Here is a 23,932-nt window from a genome sequence, read left to right as displayed (position 1 = left end):
AGAAATGACAAACAAATTACTTGATCAAAGAAAGCGTGTCTGTTATTCAAAAATTGATGTTTAAATCGACAAGTTAATTATCGCTTTTTCATTGTAGCAATACATAACTTTGATTCAAAATTAGTTTAATTGATTTATTGAAATAAATATTTAATTTACTCTCTCTTATGTATGCAAATATGTATAAAATTAGAATAACTTGATTTAATGGTATGAATTAATATTAAGTGAACTAAATTAAATTATTCCGATAAAATCTGTAAATTGATATCCAAGAAAGCTTTAATACTTATCGTATATAAATTATGAATTATGTATTGTTATCAATAATTACCAACAATCAGATTCTAATTAAGATTCAAAGCTATATATATATATATATATATATATATATATATACGTATGTCATACAGATGCTTCGAGTAATGTAAAATATGCTAATATTAATAATCCGCCGAAGGCTCACTATTGCTCAGCTTGGATTATGTTAATGAGAGATTCGCAGCGGCATTGCAGCAGATGCCACGACGAGATAAACGAGCAATTAAACCAGACGCATGTTCCTCAGCTCTCCGTTTTCCTCCCGTACGAGATTTTAAACCGGAGGGTGTTTCAAGCACACCCTTCGCCATCGTATAGTGTGATCGGCCCTGTCTACGAAAGATTAAATTCTAGCTAGAGGATGGAAGTCCGGAATCTGCAGCAACGGTGGCTCTCCTTCCACTCTCTTCACGTTAACGAGAAAATATTATTTACCTACTCCTGCTCCCCCTCCCCTCTCTCTCTCTCTCTTTTGCGCAAAACGATCGGAAAATAAAATTTTCCTTGCTACTTGACGGATTTCCCCGAGCTCTATACATATGTATTATATAAGAAATTGCAGTCTTCGATCTCAGGCTGAATTTTGAATTTTAATAAAATTAGTTCCGTCATTATTCGAAAAACTGAAGCGATTTAGAGCGATACCGAATTATATAAAGCAAAGAAAGAATTATTTTTACAATCGATTTTTAATTTTTTAATTGTCTTTCTTATATGCGTTTCTTTTAACATAATAATTAGAAAGTGAAATATCTCGGAGTCAAAATTTATAAAGCTCGATTCTAGGACGTGTAACAATTATGACTTATAAAAATTAATTTTATCTGGATTATTTCATTCCATTTAAATTTCGAACCATTGTCGCGAATGAAAACATACACGCAATCATCATTGAATTTCTATAAAGATCCTTGGTTTAATGCGGGCGGCGGAACACGAGTACTTCCTGATGGCTCGCGAAGGTTAAATTAGTTTCACCCACATCTAACGAATGTTTCGTCATTTGACCCACGACCTATCGCCGCCATGACGTTACAGTCGTGGGACGATGACTTGTCATGGGAGCCATCATGTAACAGCAGAATTTTATCTCTCATTTGACCAATTGATCTCCGAATCAGAAAATTCTCTTACATCCGAATTGCTTCAATAAGCATTTACCTAAGTAAATAAATCTCACGAAATATACAACATATCGATTATTCAATTTAAATATTGTGAACATTCGAGGAAAATTATTAGGAAACATAATCGATCATTAATTTCAAGTTATTAATTTTTTTTTATACATTGATATATTAATTTGATATTTTATTAAAACAATTTTATATAAATTTTATTAGTTCCTTAATTTCTCTCTACGTAAATATCATTTTAATCTCTTATCTTGTCTAATATATTCTATTTTTTACACAGACCGATATATTTTTATATTATTCTAGTGATTGCATTAAAGAAAGAAATAATATTTTGCAACGCGTTATTATAATCGGATGAAAAATAAATTGTGCCTCCGGTGAACATTAAATCAAGTTAAAAATAATAATCCAACTTCTATAGAACGCAACACCGAAATGAATTACGCTGTCGCCCTTGTCCACAATTTTATTCTTTCCTATTATTCTTCGAAAAATATAAAGAGGATGAGAGAAAGAGAGATGTAAGTCCTTTAGTGTTCTTTTTGTGAACAATCGCACCGTTGCTGGTGGTCCAGACCAATTCAAATAAATATAGGGATTCCGCGGACAGTTTCCCTTAGAAAAAAAAACGAACAACGAAACGTTTATAAAGGTCGCAGGAAGTTGTGAGAAGAGCCAGATTTACTTCTCGTAAGCTTTACCGATTTCGGTCATAATTATATAACTCAGCGATAACAACGATGTGTCTAAAGTTGCGATCTTATTTCTGAGAAATAATAACTTTAAAGCCTCTTCCCTCTGCTTTAATTTTGCTCTACGGTTGTAAAGAAATTCATTATTCTAATAATCATATTATTGTACTTTATAAAGAGTTATAAAAAAGAGAATTTACGTATTACGTTTTTCTAAAATTATTCTTGACGAAAAAAATAACGTAATATTTATGTAAAATGCAATTCTCGTTATTTTAAAATAAATATAAAATAAGATAAATATATATATATATATATATACAATCGAAAAAAATATGATAAAGATTTTGCTACCACAAGTTAAAAAAATAAATGTGAATATTTTACAGTCTGAAATAAAAGATCCGATTAAGAAATTGTACGATAAATCGAACTGATTCTCATTCGTATCGCACTGATGCATCGTATATAGTGACGATAGTTCGAAATATATCCGCGTGTGAACGTTTTATTTGTATGCGGTATTAATAATTACGGAATCGCGACGGCGAAGAAGATTCTGCGGAAGAAAACGAAAAGAGCGACAATACGATGATGGTAGAGCGTGAAGGCAGCAAAGTGGAGAAAATGAAAAAGCAGTAACCGCCCGCGGCAGGTAAACCGCGCACCTGCTCTATATAACGCAGGATATGTCAAACGCGACAATGAGGTCTCTTTGAATGGAGAGGCAAAAAAAAGCTCACGGAAGACCGAATGGAATAATCTGCCGCATCTCTCGCGCATCACGATCTTCTACAACGTGTTTCAAGAAGAATTTCTCTCATTGCCATATCCGGCGATAAATGTTACGCGTTACGCGGTTGATTTTAAATTGAAAAGAATCCAAGTAAAAATCGAAAAATCGCATAATTGTATAATTATTAAGAATTAGATGTATCTATTTCTCAACAGAGAGAGAGAGAGAGAGAGAGAGAGAGAGAGAATGAGAACAAAATTTTTTACCTAGAAACAATTCAATGAAATTTAAGCGAAATTTTATTATAATTAAAATAGATTAATATTAAATAAATAAAAAATAATAATTATGATATGTTAAGTAAAAAAAGTCTCAAGTAATCCTATATTATTTACTCCAAACCTAGGATACGTGTATAAATATCTAAAATAGCACAATTTTCAAAGATTTTGCTTTCGCGATAATGATATAAACATTTTTGATCACTCGATTTTGCTGTCCTTGCGGTAAATGTCCTTTATAATTTCTGATCTCATTTACATCATGAAGATATCACGCAACATGCATCCGAATTGAATTTTATCGCTCGATTAATCCTTCGCAAATTTTTAAAATGAAACTGTGATTTATAACACGATGCTAAAAATATAACGCATTCAATTTCCATGCGAGAGTTCGATTCTTCATCTCGAAAAACGCTCACGAAAGACAACCTCTCGTGCAACCTGCGTCCACCGATGCACCAGAAATATACCTTGAAAAGGTTGCGTGTCCTGTCGCGAGGCGTGAATGCTCGCGTGTGTAAAGTATCCCGAAGACCGTGGGAATCACTACAGATTATCCCCCTCCGTGTATATTGGCAATATCGGTATGTTCTGAATGTAGGTGGATCGATAATCCGACGGATTACAATCTTTGTACAGATATGTAATAAATATGTTTTTATAATAGACGCAGATATACATGTGCCTGTGTGTGTGTAATAATAATTTAATTAAGCCGAAATAAAAATAAACACGCTGCAGATTGCGACAAGAAACCGTTGTCATTGTGTAATCCATTATCTACCTTCATTGGGAACGGTTAGCGATAGTCGCGAATATAGCGAAATGCAATTTGACAACTTGTTGCTAACTGAACGTACTTGTCGAAAGCGGAGACAATCGACCGATTGTCAGGATTTCTCAAGGAAACTAGCGCGACAAGATTTTCCAGTTGAGATTGTCAATAAATATTTTACCGGACACTTCGATTAAGAAAAAATGCTACGCTCTCTCTATTACCAATTATATATTTTCTTGGATTTTTATTTGATTTTTATAAATGTGCATTTGATCAACATTGTGCTCGTACATTTATTTTAATTGTAAGATTGGATGTACGTTTCAGCGAAATATAATATCGAATTGAATAGAATCTCTTTAAAGCGATATGATACCGATTCGCTTGGCAATCTATATAATGATCGAGCACAGCTATCTTTCGATTAAACGCTATCAATTGCACAAGTGTCAATATTGATTTTAAAAGACTTGTATGTGCTTTGAAAACGAGATTGAAAAAATCTACGACTACATAAATATCCTTCAATTAAAGATAAACTAATTAATTATTGCGATAATTATAATTTATTTGCGTGCATGCAAGGATAATTGACATTGTATCTACGGTATTTGCATTTGTTACATTATAAATTTTTGCGAGAAAAGATTTTTTTTTTTTTTTTTTTTTTTTATATATAGAAATTTGATTAATAACTTAAACAGGAAAGTAAATGAGGGGGTGGCTTTGGAATATGTCTACGTCGCTGACATACCTCGAGACCGATCGATCGCAGCCTTCTCTCTAACTACTCTCCACCTAAAGAGTCCTTGACACTCTGGTCAATGTCATAACAGAATAAAAATCCGCTTATACTTTTCGCCAAAAAGATGATAGAAAAAAATGAACATATGCGACAACGTAATATTTTATTACAGATTTTTCACGTAATTCCACACGTACATTTATCAATTGATATATACAATTAAAATATTTATTTAGCCATCTCTTTGTTTAAGAAAAATAAATAAAAATAATATTTTATTTTATTAATTTAAAAAAATCAAATTTACCAATAAATAGAACTGCTCTAGATATTTCTTTTAACAACGATGGAAACACGATAAATATATAGTCGCTAAATATATAATCCGATTTTTGCGTATCGATATGCCAGTTTCACTACCATTTCTATACCGGTTAGCGAACATATTATATTTATACCCTGCTTGATAGCTACAAAAAGTAAATGCCGACGCATTCCTCTTTTTTCCAATGAGCAGCAAGTAATCGCGAGCATAACTAACGGTAAACTAAAACGCGTTAAAATACACGGAGAAGCAGGTGGTAGAGACCTTTCATCGGCGGGGCACTTTCGCCCTTAATTACGCTACTGTCGACCGCGAAATCTCATTAGACTGTCGGGCCCATCTTAAGACGAAACCGTCACCAATCATTTTGGGCCTCGAGCCATTATATCATTTTTCTCGTTTTTTATGACAAACTAATCGCGATCAGCCTAAAAAGATATGCACGTTAGAGTCTTTTAATATGTATAACATCGAAATTATCGTATTACAATCTTCAGAATGTTAGCACGATGATACGTTCTTATTAAATGGGCCTTAAAATTTCGCGAGAGTTAGACAAATTGCCAGATAAATAAGCAAATATGTTATTGATAAAGCGATTATATTGTTTAGAAATATTACTTATTAAATAGATATTTTGTAAAAGATATATATTTTTTAATGATAGGAGAAATGAGTCACGTGTCGAGAAAGCTTTTTTTCTATTATCTTCCTATATATTTTGTATATAATCTTTTAAAATTTTTTTTTAAATTAATATTTGTATAACATCTTCGTATTTTCTTTAATAATCGTTTCAGCTGCTTGCAGTACAGAATTACTTTCTTTAATACATCAAAACTTTACAAAATTTAACTATAAAATAAGCAAAATGTTCTTATTTTATTTGAAAAAGTCTCGAGCTGTTCCAACAAATCAATATTTAAAAAAAATAATAAATATATTCAAGACAAAGAAAGATAATAAAAAAAAGTTTCGCTCTTGTACGTTCGCTTTAGTAAGCGAACGCATTCATAACTAGTTACACAACACCATTTCTCACGTAAGTGCACCGGCCGTCTCGCTGATACTCTAATCGCATCGGATTATTTAGAGTTAATATACGGCTTGAAAGTCTTGCTTCATAGGGATAACCGGCGGTCAATTTAATTAGAGTAAAAATTCGTTAATTAATCCAGGAGACGCTTGAAGCGATTTTTCGCGACGATTCCAGTTACTTTGTACGACATGATATAATTATCGCGATTTAGATAAACGCGCTTTAATTTATTAATCCGAAAGAGACTCCCGCATTTAAGTATTCAATAAATTGAACCTTCTCTTAAATATATGAACGACGTAAGTCGCAAATTTAATTATAACGATAGACATAGTTACGCTTCGGTACGCAACAAAATCGTTTCCACGCCTTGATTTACATAACCAGAATTTTCAATCGTTTATATTCGCTATCATGAGATGATCAAAATAGTTATTTAAATTTTTCTGTAACGTTAATTTTATCCATGTTCGTCTACTAAATAATGTCTTCTTTTAACCGCGCAAAAAGCATTTTTTTTTTTTTTTAAGAGGAAATTTTTCTTTTTTCCTTTTCTCTCTTACCACAAAATTATATTAATAAAGATAAAAAGCAAAAAACGATCAGGAAGCTGCGCATTCGATACGAAATGAATATGCTTCTGGAACTCCTAATTACTCGTCAAATTTATTCGTTAAAATTTTCAGAATTTAATTTCAGAGCGGAACCATTTCGTTCCGCCTTAATACCTACGATACGACTCGCATGTATCAATCGATGGGTCATTATCACAAGTCATAGTTGAACATGCCTATTAAGATTATAGCGATGCCCTTACGATAGCGTTATAATCAAGCGATAATATTTTTTTTTTATTAAAAAGCGCGCGTAATCAACTAAATTACGACCGAGGATAATCTTTCGAAAAATCTTATCAAGTATAACGTATCGCGTTGAAGCTATTAAGGATTGTAAAAAGTAAACCATTGCGTATAAGATATATTGAAGAAACCAAAGTTGGATATTTTATTTGTTGTAATTATTTTCAATTATCGACCACCGTAAAAAAATGTAAATGCGTCTATAATATAAATATGCAATACAACTCGCTTTTATTCTTTCGCAATAACTAAACATGTGCATAATTATAGATTTAATTGTACATTTCGCAAAAGTCTACAATATAATGGAATATCTATAGCGAAATATTGGATAATAAGATAATAAATTTAGAAACTTATCTATTTCTTTTATTACTTCAATATTTAATTTATATGCAAATTCAACGGATATAACATTTAGAAATATCAATCTATTTTTCTGTAACAAGTATTTTATTTCTACACAACTCGTACTATTTCAAAGAATGATACAAGATATAAAATTTTAAGTTGTGAAGTTTCTCGGCTTTTGTGATTTTAATAATAAAACCAAATACTTGTAAAAAAAATATATCAAATTCAATGGTTCGACGAGAATGTCGATTCAATTTTGAAGATTTATATAATCCATAATATTATATAAATAATAATATACACGACGAGAAGCGGTAAAATATTCATTTACGTAACACGAAACGCTAAAAGTATAAAATTTAGTCATCGTAAAATCATTTTATTCTTTCTTTGTCTAATCGTAACAATCCTAAATTTTTCTCACGCGTTTTCGCCTGTACTATTGAAATGTCATCTTATATCCAGTTTCTCACGATTATTTGAAAAAGTAGTCAATTATTTCTCTCCTTCTCTTTCTTTTCAAAAAGAATCTTCTTATATTTCTCTATTACACAATCTCTATTTATATTTAGTATGCAGAATTTTTATCTGTAGCTTCAGACATATTGAAGAGTTTTATGCAAATTATATTACTTGTCCGCTTTGCCGTCTTTACAGAGTTTACGGTTGAAAAGCAGCATATTCGTGATTCTTTCAAGATTTCAACCGGAAAAGGGAATTAATTTCAACGCTGCGCTTCTGCCGCATTTAATCTCGCAACAATACATTATTCATTGTAAATGTTAAGCAACGCTTAACTTATTCGCAGTAATTTCTGTAAAGACTGTGACATCGATGACATTTACATAAAGAGGTATTTATTTTTAGATAATCGCCCGATGACGAGAATGCCGGCGTTGAAGATGCGGCCGCGATGCGCTGATACCGCGCTAGGTGTTAATGCAATTTCTGCGAATATCGTCTTTAATTTTTAACGTGGAAGCGACCACGAGGGACCGATCGAGCCTTCCCAATGTTCGTTTGTCCAGTAATATTGTAGAGATATCATGAAATTTGCAAATTTGATTTATCGTAGAAATAACTTGCATATTCGCGTCATCGATAATAACTCTCGAAAACGACGATAAAAAAAACAGCAATTTTACAATTTAAATCCTTCCCACGCAGTATGTAATTAATATTATTTTTTAACATATGTTGAAAATAATTAAATTTAAATGAGAGATATTAATAACTATGCTATAATATACGAATTGAAAAATACATATATAATATATATTTCTTGTATCGGAAAAAAAAAAAAATCTTTAGAATTTTAAGATGTAAAAAAGATTAAAAAAAAACTAAATCGCGAGTGATTTTGAATATAAAAATATCAATTAGATATAACAAATAATTATTGAAAATATGTATCAATTATGGTACAAGAAAAAATAGATTATTAAATTTTACATACTTGTTTCAGCGTACTGCTTTATAGAAATAAACGTGTAAAAGAATGATCTTTCAAATGACATTGAATGAATGCCAGAATAGAAAAATCACAAGACAATGACTCAGCGGAAATAATTATTACACGCGTTTCGCACGATTGCAGTCACGTATCTTCCGCGAGGAGCATCGTATACGGATACCGCACGAGGTCCTGCCTTGTTTAACATCGGCTTTCGAAACAATCGATAAGGCCCATCTCAAGAATTCTCTCGCTGAGTACGTCACGCGCCTTCCACGAACGATAAACCTGAGCGGAGCGGATGAGCGGCGTGTGTCTCATCGTCAGAAAAGGAGGCACTTACGACGAAATCAGACATAGGACAAACGGAACGTAACGAAACGTATCCTTTCGAGTTATCGCGGATATGTAGAAAAATCAAACGTATATATAGTATATACGTATATGTACTCGAGAAAGAAATTGTCTTGTGTGTAAATTTTATAATAAAATCTAATTTATTGAATACGATTTTAAAACATGAAAAATTTTATTTAGTAATAAAATTTTTCTTTCTTCATCTCTATTGATGAACTACACTTTCATTTTATATTTTAAACTCTCAAATATTTATCGATCAATTGTTATACCACATTGGCAATATTTGTCTATCTATTTGATGTGTAATACGATATTGTTCCTTGACATTGATAAAAAAAATTAAATGGAGGGAAAATCATTAAAAAAAAAAAAAAGTTTAGTTGGCCAATAAAATTCATTACAAGCGTAATTATCAATCGATTTTCACGTGAGTAATGAATTTAACATGCCGTAATATATTACATCACATTGTTATTGAATAATTTAATTTCTGATCTAACAAAACTCGGTCTGGGACAATCAATTGGCATTTCGAAACCGACACGCTGACGACTGATTGTTTTGTAAGCAACGCCCTTGATTCATTGTCACATTCAATGGTGAATTTTAATCGCGCGAATTATTATTCACGTAATTATGTCGTACAAATCGATTTCACTCTACTATACTTTACAGAAAAGTTATTCTCGATTGTATAAGAATATATATGCTTATCGTTAGCAGAATGATTGAATCTCCATCACAAAATTCTTTTCTCGCGTCATCTTTAAAAAAATTTATGAAAGCAGAATTTACGATCCGCCTGTTGAAATCTCGATAAATCTTCAAAATTACACACATCCGTTTTCTTTTTTATCTTTTTAATATATTTTATCGTTAAATATAAAAATCTTATAGAAATAATAAATTGTAAAACAACTGAAAAAAATTTTTTCTTGTAAAATCAATGTACATACTTTCTATTCTAAAAGTATAACTTTCATTTCCGCGTATAATCATTTTTAAAAATTAAAATTAATATTTTTTAAATCTAATGCCGCCATATGATGACACAAGCCATATTTTTTTCAAATTCGATTCTTTTTTTGAACTTGATTCTTCGTAAAAAAATCCTTTCAATCAATTATATTACCCGTAAGAGAATAATATAAAGAACCACTCCAACCACTTTACATGATAAAATGTCAATGTTGTCAATGTCGTGTCGTCTGCAACGGGCAGACCTTTGCAAAACCTTCCGGTTATTATCGATCACGTTGTCTGCCTCTCGCTATATAGCTTCTCATCAAGTGACATATAAACTGTCTGGGTATATATATATATATATATATATATATATATATATATATATATATATATATTGTTTGGCAACTCGAGTTTTATCGTCGACATTTACGGAAGATTGTGATAGAGATAATCAAAGAGCGTTTTTAACGAGAAGCATCATTATCTTCATCATGATTTGAACGAGAGAAAAATTATTATAGCTTCTAAATATATAAATTCTAGTTACAGAAAAAGTGACGATCCAGCAGAAATTTTTTTTTTAATTTCAAAACGCTAAAGATATATTTATTAAAACAGCTTCCGAAAATTTATCTCAGACGAAAAAAAATTCTTTAAAAAATTTATACGTATAAGCATTACATGTATATAAAATCAAATTACTCTCTAGCAAGATAAAATAAAATTTATTTTCAAGATTCTGATTACACGCAATCAATCTGTTAGTGTTAATCAACTATTAAAAAAAAATTCTACCTGCATCTATTCTCACATTAAAATAGCAAGTTACACGATTTACGTAAAATTTACTTTACAAACAAACAGACGGATAAACTTTTAATTAAAATTCTTAGGACGGCTAAAGTTGATAGCGTCTATAATCTATGTTTCAGACGCATTCGAACGAACTGATTATATTCGCCCGGCCGAATTATATTGGACGTTATTTCTCTCCCCTGAGATCTCGCGATCTGTTCTGATCCTAAGTACGGCGTGACCTTAAGATGATCGTTTCGTTCCGACGCCATCGAACCATGACAGGATACCAAGGTTAATCAATTTCTGCTTGGCACGCTATACGCGAAATATACGTAATCCGTCTATATAACGGAGCTTTAAAATTTTGTATGAATCACGACCGATTGAATCGCGATTTAATCACGCATGTAACTGCGATGAAGCAGGACGATTTAAAATAATTTAACTGATACCGAAAATTGCTAAATCCAGTTATTAATCACCATATTATACGATATTATCGAATATTACATTATATGTTATCGTATAATATTTTCCACAAGAAATATTCTTTTGTAAAATTCAACGCAGAATTTTCGAATGAAATCGGCAAATCGCGACAGGCGTCGGTTTATTTTCCACGAGTTCAAATTTCACGGTGATATGAATAAATGCGCATTAACTGGGATTATTCTGTTAATACCCTTTTTGTATTTTGTTTTTGTATTTAAGATCTCTCAATATTATATTGATAAGAATAAAGCAGTAAAATACTATCAAACAATGAATAATTTTTACCGGAAGCAATATCGCAACGAAAAATTCGTTCGATAGTTTTGAAAAATAATCTATACTTCGATATTTCATGCACATACTTATTCGATATCGTAAATATTAAATTATCAAATATATGCTCGATGACAGCGTCGTATAAATTCACTCGAGATAAATTGAATCGTGATTAAATCGCACGTAAAAAAATTTACGTACAAAATATTACGCGCCAAAATACAAGATACTACAGAAATTTGAACTCGAAATTTCAACCAACTTCAATTCGGATTGACCGGCGCGCCTAACGTAATACACAATTTACCGCTATTACTAACTTGGTTCAGCGTAGTCGGGATGATATCAGGTGTCTGCGGCAGCATCGTTGTAGGCGTTCTGTCGTTTGCGAGCACACCACGAGTCAAAGCCATTTATCGACACACGCGATCATTGACATAATAAAGATCAGCGACGAGAAATCGCGGAAAACACCTTAACGAGACGCACTGTAGGATCGATCATGGGCCGCACAACCGCTTGTCCTCCTCTCACTCTCTCCCTCTCCTCGTCCTCGTTCTCAAACTACTCGGTTTTCGTCACTATTCTACCGAAATTAAATCCACGCACTCACGCGAGCATCGTTTAAAGTCGCGATAGCGATCGGAAAGCTCGCGAGAAATCACCGGTTGAGAAAATCTTTTTCCCCGAACGCATCGAAGTTCGCCGACAATGACGGGACGCGACGCGCGACCTCCCACTACGAGGTGTGCGCGAGAACTGATCGTGACTGACTTCGGTCCGGGCGGTGTAGCTGCGCGAGCCGAGCGCCGAGAACCGCCGAGCTCTGCCGAGTGCCGCCGGAGACGACCGAACGGTTGTCATCCCTTTCAATACCCGTATTATATATATACATACTATATAGCGTTTCGAAAACTTGCCGGATAACCATAATATTATTATTCCTACATTTTTTGTCATCACATTGTAAAAGAAAATCAAACTTTAGTCTTATATATTTTTACTTAATATATTTGATTTTTGTTGTAATGCGCGCACACACATACACATCGAGAAAAAAAGAGAAAATAATTGTATTAATTATTCTTTTAAAAGATCACAGAGTTTTACAATTCTAATATTATTAGTTACCAAAACATAAATTATTTTAAATATTATTTTAAATATATAAATTATCTCAAATATTTCTTCAAATTCTGTGATTAAAAAAGACGATTAAAGTAATTATATATCTCTGTTATGTATGCCTGTAAAAAGATATTTTTTTTTTTCATTTTATTAGAATCTAACGAATGGACAGAGATATAATATAATTAGAAATTTTATATAATTCTCTTTGCAATTTTTGTATACCAGGTTCGTATTTGTATTCACCATGTAACGGTTGCTTCGCAAATAACATAATGATCGTATCTAAAGCAATGACCAATTCCTTTCTCTCCGACAATTGCTGCGTTCACCTAAGTAACAGTACTTTTGTATTTAATATATACAATGTTCTCAGATCGCTCTATCTTTTTATTCACATTTTTTAACAATTACGTTTGCATTAGATAGTTTCTTTCATGGAGATTTGTGGCAAAATCTTTACGGATAGAGCATTCCGGCTATTTCTGATGAACGCGTACACTAGAATATTTATAATTTCTATAATTTCGTTAATATAGTTAGAGAGGGTAAGCGATTCGTTTTTGTGAAAACTGTATTATTAAAATTTAAATACAATCTTTTTTTGTCGATAAAGCTTTTCAAATTGTAATTTATACAATTACAAATTATTATATTATAAATGTAAACTTGTGAAAACTTATGTATAAGTCTGTACGTAATATACATTTTATATTTGTCATATAGGCTGAAATTAGCGGTATCTGTCACTTCTATTTCAAGCTTTGGATAAATATGGAAAAAAAGAAAGTAGAATGTTTCCTTTTTATTTATTTTTTATTTTTTTTTATTTACGCGGAGGCGTAGGAAGGAAATGGGAATAAAGAGCGTCAGCAAAAAGTGAAACAAAAGGATGCGGTTAAAAATAGTGGACCGGTTACGTCAACCGGTCCTTCCAAGGACCATAACCCATTATATTATTCTTTTTTCACGCCGTCTCCACAGAATACTTTGAAATGTCAGAAACTGAGGCGGGAATGACGATAATGTATCTCGCGCCATTGCACCAGGCATTTATATATCTTTCGAATAGTAAAAATTTACGAGAACATTGAACAAGGAAGATTTCGTTGTTATCACCCCGTCAATTCTATAAATTTTACGCGCATAAATTCTCGCTGAATTTTTAACAAAAATTAAAATATTACTAACTAAAGAAAAAAAATAAAATATTGCTAACTATGAGTCGAAACCATAATTATAATATTATATTCAGGATTATTTTACATTTATCATAGAACGTTATATAATAAATGGTATGTTGAGACAATGATAATATTATTATATAAATAGCGTATTGATAAGATTATAAAAGATAAAGCACATTTTTCGCATAAAGACGCTAAATAAAAATCGGCTAAATGGAATCTCCACATGCCACACACCTGTTTATAGCTGCGATAAATAAAATGATTACATCACGACATATGAGTCACAGTAAAATGAATCTCCATTACCAAATATCACTGTCAAATGATACCGTCGTGGTATTTCGAATCGCTCACTGTACAAATCTGGTGATATGATATAAAATAACAATATTTGGCACCATATTAATTAATTTTCTCTCTTTCAATTTGACTTTTCTTATGACACAATACTTATTGGAAATTATTTTAAGTCATCTGTCAAACACAAAGAGCTAAGATAATATGACATCGACATGTAAAATATTACCTTTTAAGGTAACATTTTTGCAATTTTAAAATTTAATGCGATGCAGAAACGCGGTTTCTTCCGAGAATGTACCTCTTTCTACTCTCTTATTCGATAAGGATATTTGCATGTGAAAGGTAACACTTCTAATTATCACTTCTTAGTGTTATCATTCTTTGTAGATTGCAACGCTATCACATAAAGTGCCTTATGTTCTTATCAGTTTCAGTATACATTATTATGCATGAAAAGAGACTAAAAATTTTACATACATATATTCCATGCAAAGATATTATACCCGGAAAGGCGTTCTAGAGATACGAGAAAGGTACATGAGAAAAATATGTCGATAAAGTGAATATATTCTTATTGAGTGTAATCTTTTTAGAAAACAATCAAGAATATTAATTTTATGCTTCAATCAAGTAAAAAAAAAAATGTTTGTATTATATTCTACACTGCAGAACATTTATTTATAAATATATTTTATATTGTTATATTCTATGCTTGGTATGATTTTATATTATGTAACGTATGCCTATTTCATTTATATTTTGTGCTATTTTTCATGTACGCTAAATGTTTTATTTAAATTATAATTTGCACTTCAAAGTCTATATGGCGAGGCTATGCTTTTTCGTCTTGCATGCATGAACCAACGGTTTAAATTAAAATAATCGCGGGCCACTTTCCTCGTGCAACTTTCTATGACCTACATCCCGTGTTCTGCCAACGAGATCGCCTTTAACTGCGTCGTCCAACTTCCGGAATAATTAACAGTCGGCTTCCACAGATGACTGAATCTAATCCAATCCTTCCGTTTACATATCCATTCATCGCAGCGATTGCAAATTATAGCGCAGCGAATAGCTCAGAACAATAGTTTTTTATCGATTTTGTATATAGTTTTTTTTTTGCGTCGTTATTGTACGATAATAAATAAAAAAATATTTACGAAAGAACAAAAGCAATAGTTCTGCATTGTTTCGACACTACGTATTATTTAAAAAAATACTATTGTTATATATAATTTTAGCTATATAGTATATGAGCGTCATCAATTTGTACAAATTTTACAAGTCAGTTATATTGAGATGTAATCGTCGCAATAATTGTTGCAAATAATAGAAAATAATGGTTCGTATTACACTAATAGGCTTTTGGTAATTCGGATTAACTAAATAAATGGCTATAAATATTTAGGGAAGCAAGCGCAGTTGAAACGCGATGAAGGAAGACAGACAATGAAAGAGAAAAACAAGCAACGGTGACGAGGATAAAGAAAGCGATCTTTCTACTACATGTTTTTACGCGAAAAGGAAACTTTTTTAGATTGCAAAGGGTCGTTTTCATGAGAAGTGCGAGGGCGAAGGTAACGGGCGAGAAAAAGGAAAGCAGAAACGCGGTCTTTGAAAATTGATACGTCGCACGGATGAGCCTCTGGCTTTGCTGTGGAGATGAAATGACCTCGGTCAATGTCGAAGGTCATTGCCCGAGGTCGCAACTTCAAGACGAATATAATTTTTCCTTACGTAAACGCAATTAAAAGTCGTCGCATCGCGTAATGATAGAAAGTTTAATTGACCGCGATGGTCATGAAAATTCATGATTTAGCATTTTCCAAGTTTTCAAATCATAACTCCGTGGATTGTTACACATTATATATAAAGAAAGTATGGATTAAAATAAAATCAAGATTTAATTGATAGAATCTATGCATATATAATTAGAATATATAAAAATCAAATCTGGAATAAAAGAAATCTCTCTAAAAAAGTAGAAAAAAGTTATTAATAATTATTCTACAAATATTTACATATACACACAATATATGTATATATGTTGCTTATATAGAAAATAAAAACTAAAATATTGGATACACGAATATATAATTTCTTTCAAAATTATATATAAAAATAATAAAAAAAATAAATAAATAGATAAATATATGTTAGATATGTTATAGAAATATGTTGAAAAAAAATTAATGCATTTATATTTATAAAAATATATGATTCCCAATTGTGTAATCAAATTGTATGCATTTTGATGTGACTTACTCCGTTGGAATGTAAATGTGTTATTGAAGAGTTGTTTGCAATTGCATCGTCGAAATAGCGAAGTGTGTCCAAATATTGATATAACACATTACGAACTTTTTCATTCATCTGTAAACATTAAACTGTCAGAACTTGAAACAACAAAAGAATGATATTATGCATTAATAATACAATGCAATACGATATAATATTTTCAGGATTGAATTCTCTCACATATTCTTCGAGACGGATGGAAAGAGGAAAAATTTTTACCTCGAGATGTTTTACCTTCTAAATAGGCTTCTCATCAACTGTATGTAGCGCATTTTATTCGGGCACTTTATCCAATGTAATCAATTTAAACGACATCGTTTTATTCTTGCGTCGGTCTGTCTCCTTTTCCCTCATCTCGGTTCGAGAGACGCTTCGCATCCCATTAATTTGCGCCACGTTTCTTTCGTGTAATTGAGCCGCATACCGGATTCACAAGTGCTTTTAGGCACGAGTGCTTCCTGTATTTTCGAGTGGATTAATCTCTTTTTGTTCGGTGAATGGACCAGTCAATACCCCCGCTACAGTCTCGATGGACAATATCGCTATAATGAAATATCGATTCCCTAAATTAACGTTGAAACGCGAATACGTAGAGGATTAATCTAAATACAAACTGGTATTCCAAATGTGTGTACCAAATGTGATACAGTTTCGCGATTTATGTAATATACCTGACTCTCTTTCCCAGGGGAAATTAATTCTCAAATAATTCTTCGCGATTGATTTGAAATCGGGAAGGAAAAAAAAACCTATATTTATGAGAAAGATTATCAATTATTATTATATATAGTTACATATATATTAATTAATTATTATTAATATATATATATATATATACTGGGTGGCCCATTTTAATCCATCCAGTCGAATATCTCAAAAACCAAGCCCGGAAGAGAAAAATGTTTCAAACAAAAGTTGTGTGGCTTCAAGGGGGCCATAAGATGGTGACAATGATTTGACCTTGGAAAATCATTTGAAGATCATGTGGAGGTCAATTTTAAAATCTTAAATGGAAACCCTCATTTTTTATTTAATATTCTTATAGCTGACATCGAGAGCTTTCCAAAACACTATAATAAAGTATTTTTTTATTAAGTACTTTTTGAGTTATTTTATATTTTAATCTGACATATTTTGATATAAAAAATAAAATATTTCGTAAAATATTCAGTTTTCGATAATTTTACCGTAATACTTCTATGTACAGAATAATAAGACAAATTAATTAGTGCCAAAAAAAAACAAATAATTGTTTAAAAAAATACATTGTAAATAATTTTCTTAAAAACAATTTTTTTTTTATACTAATTGATTTGTCTCATTATTTTGTACATAGAAGTATTACGGTAAGATTATCAAAAACTAACTATTTTATGAGATATTTAATTTTTTATATCAAAAGATGTCAGATTAAAATATAAAATAACTCAAAAAAAGTACTCAATAAAAAAATACTTTATTATAGTGTTTTGGAAAGCTCTCAAGGCAAGCTACAAGAATACTAAATAAAAAATGGGGGTTTCCATTTAAGATTTTAAAGTTGACCTTCACATGACCTTCAAATGATTTTCCAAGGTCAAATCATTGTCACCGTCTTATGGCCCCCTTGAAGCCACACAACTTTTGTTTGAAACATTTTTCTCTTCCGGGCTTGGTTTTTGAGATATTCGACTGGATGGATTAAAATGGGCTACCCAGTATATATAATATATAATTCAATTTACTGTAAAATATACATTAGTATAATCCATACGTTAATTTTCGGTTGAAATTATTTGTCGCAACGTGACGAATGATCGCGTCAAATAAATCTCTCATTTCCCCCCTCCCGGACTTCCATCATATGTTGTATCTAGACTAGACAATTCCCGATACGGCAACTCGCGGAGGGAATGTCCGCGTCATGAAATGATCGGTGCCGATGAAAATAGATCGCCGGGCATTTGCTCGCTTCCGCGAGTGAAGTTCGTCTTGTAGCTTCGCGAGTTACGTAGAACGAATTGCATTTAGCAGGACCGAAATATCACGAACACTAATTCGCTCGAGCATCAGTTAGCTTCGTCAGATGTTCTGGACTGTGCTTATCGCGGAAAAAAGTGAAATATTTCCAATTATTAATCAGCGATCCTCTTTGCGCGCGTAAGACAGAATACCGAAGCAAAGCGGATATTTTGATTAAAAAAAAGGATCAAGAATCCTTTTACCGCTATTAACCGCGATGTTCTGTTTCTAAGATTCAATTAATGAAAATTGCGCTCGTTAAAGCTGTATACTTGTTGCAGTACTTCTTTCTTATGATGTATTAAAAGAAAACGTAGAGAATAATTTTATTAATATATATAAGACGAAAATAAACTTGATATAATTAAATATAAATATTATTTTCATGATTGCTATGTCTTCTTGTGCTCTTCGAAATATTACACAATTAATAAAAAAGAAGAAATTTTTTATTAAGATCCGGCAGCCTATATTATTGGAAATTACGATAGAAAAAGTCAAGGTAAACTAAATGTTATTTACTCGAGATATCTATCTCGCATTACCAGGAACGCAGGAAATTGAGTTACTTACCGGAGGCTGATGGCATTTAAAGCTCAGTGCACGAAGCGAGGCGTGCAGTTACATATATACCTGTATGTGTATGATCTCGATTATCGCTCGACATCCACCTCTCGACGAGTTAAATTCGATTTCCTCGCTTAGCTCGCTTCAACCATTAATTTGAAAATTGTGTTTGATTAAGAATTATGCTATCCGCCATGTAGATTCGCGCGCCAGTCAACTGTCATTTAATGCTCGGTCACTCTCTACGTTTCTCAAAATAGCCAGGGAATTTTTTCGCGACTTCTCTTATGCGATCGTATCCACGTTGTTGTTACATAAATGCATATTTTTCGTATAGAATATTTTGCACGAATTACGAGGAATATAAAAATAAACCTAAATTTAAATTTCGACGCTACTCTTTAACATTACTGTAGTGAACATATATATTTTATATTTTTTCTTATTCATTATTGATCCATAAAAGTCAGCGGAGAGATCTGCAAAAAAATTCATTGATTCTGAATTTTTGCGTCTCTTATTTATCTCTATAATTTATTTTAAAAATAAACAATGAAAAAACTCCGAAAAATCTGCATTCCATGTTTAAAGTTTGCGCAGAGACAGGAGACTGACGTTATAAAAATTATAAAATTTTATATGAAAGATATAATTTCTCTCACGAATTATTTTCGCCAAAATAATATTTTGCTTAAGTTAAAAAATTCCTAAAAATTATCTTTGTAATTCTCTTATCCGGGATAGCGCGAACGCAGTCCCGACTAACAAAAATTATACGTCCGAGATATCCACATTAGGGATATTCGCAAGGGTCAGCTCAACCGTAGTGCAATGGAAGAGCCTCGCCCTGGAGGAACCGCCTTGTTGATCACGGTAGCCTCTACGCCAGGTAAGTATGCTTTCGGTCCTCGCTCATGCTCTTTTATAACCACGAGATTGTATTTTAACTGCGAGTAACGCTTGTGTATCTTGCGCCACGTAGCGTCAAGTATTCGAACTAATTCCCCCCCCCCCCCCGGTCTGCACAATTCGAATGGATACCTCTATGAAGGGGTGACCATATGAGTAGAAGGGATAGTATAAAATAGAAAGGGATGTAGTTTCAGGAAATCACTTCAATATCCGAAAGGAGAATTAAAACTGTCAACCTCCACGTGGAGGGTACATGTTTATATATATATATATATTTTTTTTTTTTAATTTTTTGAAAACGATGTGAAAAGGACAATATATATGCGCGTTTCGAAATAAGAGCAGGGATAGTTTTATTGCTCGCGATACGGAAAATGTATGGAGCCTGCCGGAGGTAGGAAAACGGGCTGCTAAGATATTCGAGCCGGTGAATAAATTGCCGATGGCAAGGCCGCGAACTAACGGCCGCCAGTCTGGCGTCGATATTCCTGCTGTCGGTTGCACCACGTGCTTCGAGCGGGGATTCGTTCGATACGCGGATGAGAGCATGTAATCTGCAAAAAGCGTGTCGTTTTCACGATAAGATAATTATCCTGAGGAAAAATTCAGAAATGATAATAACTTCTAATCATTATCGTTAAATTAAAAGCGGAGAGCGAAAAGAATTATTTTGTTATTAAATAAAAATAGTCACACATGTAAAAAAAAAAAAAATGATGAAAATATCAAAAGAGAATAATAAACTAGGAATGATATTTCTCTATTCCCTCTGAAATCTCTAATTGACGTTAGACGCAATCATATGACAGATGCAATCGACAGAAGGATATGTCATGCATTCTCTCAACGCTATGTCACGCTATGTGCACGCAGGTTAAAATTTAATTCGATATAAAAATCGAATAAGTTTTTATCAGTTATGATCAAATGTATATAATTCTCGACATTTTGTATACAAATTCATTTAAAATGTATATAATTCGCACATAAAAAAAAAAAAAATGTAAAAAATAATCATTGCATTTGATTAATTTTTCCTAATGCAAAAAGAGAGAAAATAATTGGGAAATATGCAGTATTGTACAAATAACATGTTTTGTGAGTCAATTAATGATATTACTGAACTTATTGTATACAGCAATTTTAACATCTTCTTGAAAATTACAGCAAATTATCGATTAAGGAAAATGCAAGTTTTAATTGAATGGTGAATTTTCAAAAAAATGTCAAGACAATGTCATGATCCAGAATGTAATGCACATAAAGAAAAATTTACGTAAGAAATATAGTTTCGCTATAAAATTGTATATATTTTTAATTAAGCAACATTGTGCGTGTAATAAAATTTTTAAAATTTTATATAGCATGCACACGCGTCTCTTGTAAGCTTACTGTGAAACTTAGCATCTTGTAAAGATCCTACATCATTTCATAAAAATTTAACAATCGGATTGCAATTGGATTCTTCATAAAATACCATTGAGTAGGATCTTCATGAAACGCTGCATTTTATGATAAGGCTAGGCAATATACATATAGTTTAACTTCGTGCTATGTATACATGTGTATACATACTTGCTAAATATTGTCTTTATCATTGATAGCACTCATAAATATAAAAACAAAGAGAAAGATCCGAGACCGTCTTCAACATCATATCAAAATTTTTTGGATAATTCTATTTCACTACAAAATAAAAGGCAGAAACGTACAAAATCAGGACCAAAGCACTCGAAAGATAGCTCGAAAAGTTCGAAAATGTTGTTTAATAAATCGAAGGCCTGCAAAAAGTATTAAATAATTTATTATATATATATATATATATATATATATATATTGGAATATTTTTCAAATAAATTAATTTAATGCGGAATTTTCTTGCAAACAGAATTAATTATGGAGTATTTATCTTGTAATTAATTTTTACACATTGCAGATATTTGAAAAATTATCAGTATTGATACATACCTGCACAATATATATATATATATGAATCAATTTATCAACATAATATATTAACATTAGAGGAATTGCTAATTTTAGAATCAATATTTTCTAATTAAAAAGTTTCTCGAACAATAGAAAGATAATTAGTGGACATGTTGAAAATATGTTTATAATTAAAAAACAGTTTTACAATGTTTTCATTTTTGCTACATTATTATAATATGTTTCTTTCAGTAAGAAATGCCATGTCTCGCAATCGACTTCTGGAAACTCGATTTTGATATATTTACGACAAAAGTTACGGTGAGAAATAAAATAATCAATTATTGCCATTATGTATCATTCACTAATATCACGAAAGATTCTCACGCGAAACAAATTTGACCTTGTTTTTTTCCGCGTTTCTTAAGAATTCTTCCTTCCATGTCAACTTACTCTGAGTCAACCAGTTTCCTTTCCCTAAGCTAAAATAACAGCAACTTTTTCTCACGATATATAATTACCACTTATCGTTAATATCTATCTTACATTAAACAGTGTTAATGCCTCCAAATAGATATAAAGAATAAAATATAAGATTAAAAGAAAAAACAAAACAAAATATATAAAAGTTCTCATATAAAGAAACATTTTTAAAAATATTAATTTGCAAAATGATTATTTTAAGCTCGGTAATTATATCGTTATAAATGTTCATCTGCATAAAGAACTTAAATGAAAGAGAAGTTAAAAATATATTTATGTTAAATATAAATATTAAAATATATCTTTTTAGCGTATTTCTTTGATTTGTACGTGTAGCGTAAGGAGCACGGAACCAAATGCGTTCGAACGAATTTCCGGCAGTTCCCAGAATTATATGGAACAAATATGTACCTGTCGCAAAAGTGGTAGAAAAAAAAACGTGTTAAAACGAATCTTCAAATCAAATATTTGACACTAGTCGACTCGTTCACGAATGTCTCATGTGAATTTTTGACATAGAGCATCACAACTCTCGGAGCGGAAGTTTGCACGGACATGCGAATTCACAGAACGTGTCTACGGAGAGGAGCAAGAAGAGAAGAAAAAGATCGCGACATAAAAAGGCTTCGAGGAGGGAAAGTGATCGACTGAGGCATGACTGTTTCACGACGCTTTGCGTCTGTGTGCGAGGTCGTAGTTCGGATGAGCTAAGAGCTTGTAAATGCACGTCTCATGAGATTACTTCGAGTGATCACGAATGTTGCTGCGTTAAAGTTAATTTACAATGATAATAATATAAAAATTGCATTATTTAACATTTAAATATATGATGGTTTTTAACTGTATACTTTAACTGGAACAACATTTTGGACGCATTTAATAATTCATTTTTTTTTGTAAATATGAGTTGTTTTTTTTTAATTAGAAATTAAAAAATGAATTAAAAATAAATTCCCTTTTGTAACAAAAGAAATTTATACTAATTAGAAAAGGCGTGCACGCAATCAATATAAAAAAAGTAGTGTATATAATAATCACAAATATAAAAGAACACGAACTGTCATGTTGCTGCTAATCGTCGACTTTTTTAGGCCAGACGAAAAAAGAGAATAAATCGACTGACATCTAAAAGTATATTAAGAAATGTCATTCCAACAGACAGACATACTGCAGAACCATCGGCCAGTGACAAGAAATCTCGGTTTAAATATCCAGATGAATTATTGCAAGGAAAATCAAAGTTAGTATATACTTAGGTTTATATTTTTTTAAATAGTTTTTAATGACTTTTTCGTTTGATTATCGAAATTTGCAGTGAAGAACGTAACGTGATTATCAAAGGATTAAATACTATTTGCAAAGGAATTAACAGATTTGGTGCACGCACTATAAAACTTTTTAAAACAGAGAATTAGTATTTTCCAAATTATTTTTTAAAACTATCTAATACCTAAAATTTTATCTATATTTAATACGATTATTCTGTAATCAATTGACAATTGCAAC

At 31.6% G+C, this 23,932-nt stretch overlaps 2 protein-coding genes and 1 non-coding gene across 5 annotated transcripts in view; 1 reads left to right on the top strand and 2 right to left on the bottom strand.

The window, feature by feature from the left end:
* The window catches only part of P130cas (Serine_rich_CAS and FAT-like_CAS_C domain-containing protein p130CAS), a 59,976-nt gene extending 47,478 nt beyond the window's left edge, over positions 1–12,498 (bottom strand). For all 3 annotated transcript variants that reach the window (XR_011447695.1, XR_011447696.1, XM_070305382.1), the window contains exon 1: positions 11,939–12,498. Coding sequence is in view for 1 of the 3 variants with exons in the window: in XM_070305382.1 (XP_070161483.1) it covers positions 11,939–12,031 (93 nt within the window). In the remaining 2 variants the exon portion in view is untranslated. The remainder of the gene's footprint in view (positions 1–11,938) is intronic.
* A 7,339-nt stretch (positions 12,499–19,837) lies between these two features.
* Positions 19,838–19,999, bottom strand: LOC138938480 (U1 spliceosomal RNA). Its single transcript, XR_011447711.1, has one exon. It is a non-coding gene; the product is annotated as a U1 spliceosomal RNA (small nuclear RNA).
* A 1,238-nt stretch (positions 20,000–21,237) lies between these two features.
* LOC138938346 (uncharacterized) lies at positions 21,238–23,841 on the top strand. The gene is made up of 7 exons (XM_070305264.1): positions 21,238–21,290; positions 21,619–21,764; positions 22,200–22,264; positions 22,737–22,848; positions 22,946–23,199; positions 23,518–23,666; positions 23,742–23,841. The coding sequence occupies exons 1-7, from the start codon at positions 21,238–21,240 to the stop codon at positions 23,839–23,841; spliced, it is 879 nt and encodes a 292-aa protein (XP_070161365.1).
* Positions 23,842–23,932: the final 91 nt, after the last annotated feature.

This window comes from Polyergus mexicanus, unplaced genomic scaffold (assembly GCF_030449975.1).
Source record: "Polyergus mexicanus isolate NDT 795.1 unplaced genomic scaffold, iyPolMexi1.0 SCAF_12, whole genome shotgun sequence".
Lineage (NCBI taxonomy): Eukaryota > Metazoa > Arthropoda > Insecta > Hymenoptera > Formicidae > Polyergus > Polyergus mexicanus.
Note: the sequence above shows the minus strand (reverse complement) of the source record. Positions and strands in the feature narration are given on the sequence as shown.

Bases quoted from the DNA above. Each gene is read 5' to 3' on its own strand.
- LOC138938346 (XM_070305264.1), top strand. From the start codon at position 21,238: ATGTCAAGACAATGTCATGATCCAGAATGTAATGCACATAAAGAAAAA. The intron at 21,765-22,199 runs GTTCGAAAATGT...TCTTTCAGTAAG, and splicing joins CTCGAAAGATAGCTCGAAAA to AAATGCCATGTCTCGCAATC. The intron at 23,200-23,517 runs GTTAATTTACAA...CGACTTTTTTAG, and splicing joins ACGAATGTTGCTGCGTTAAA to GCCAGACGAAAAAAGAGAAT.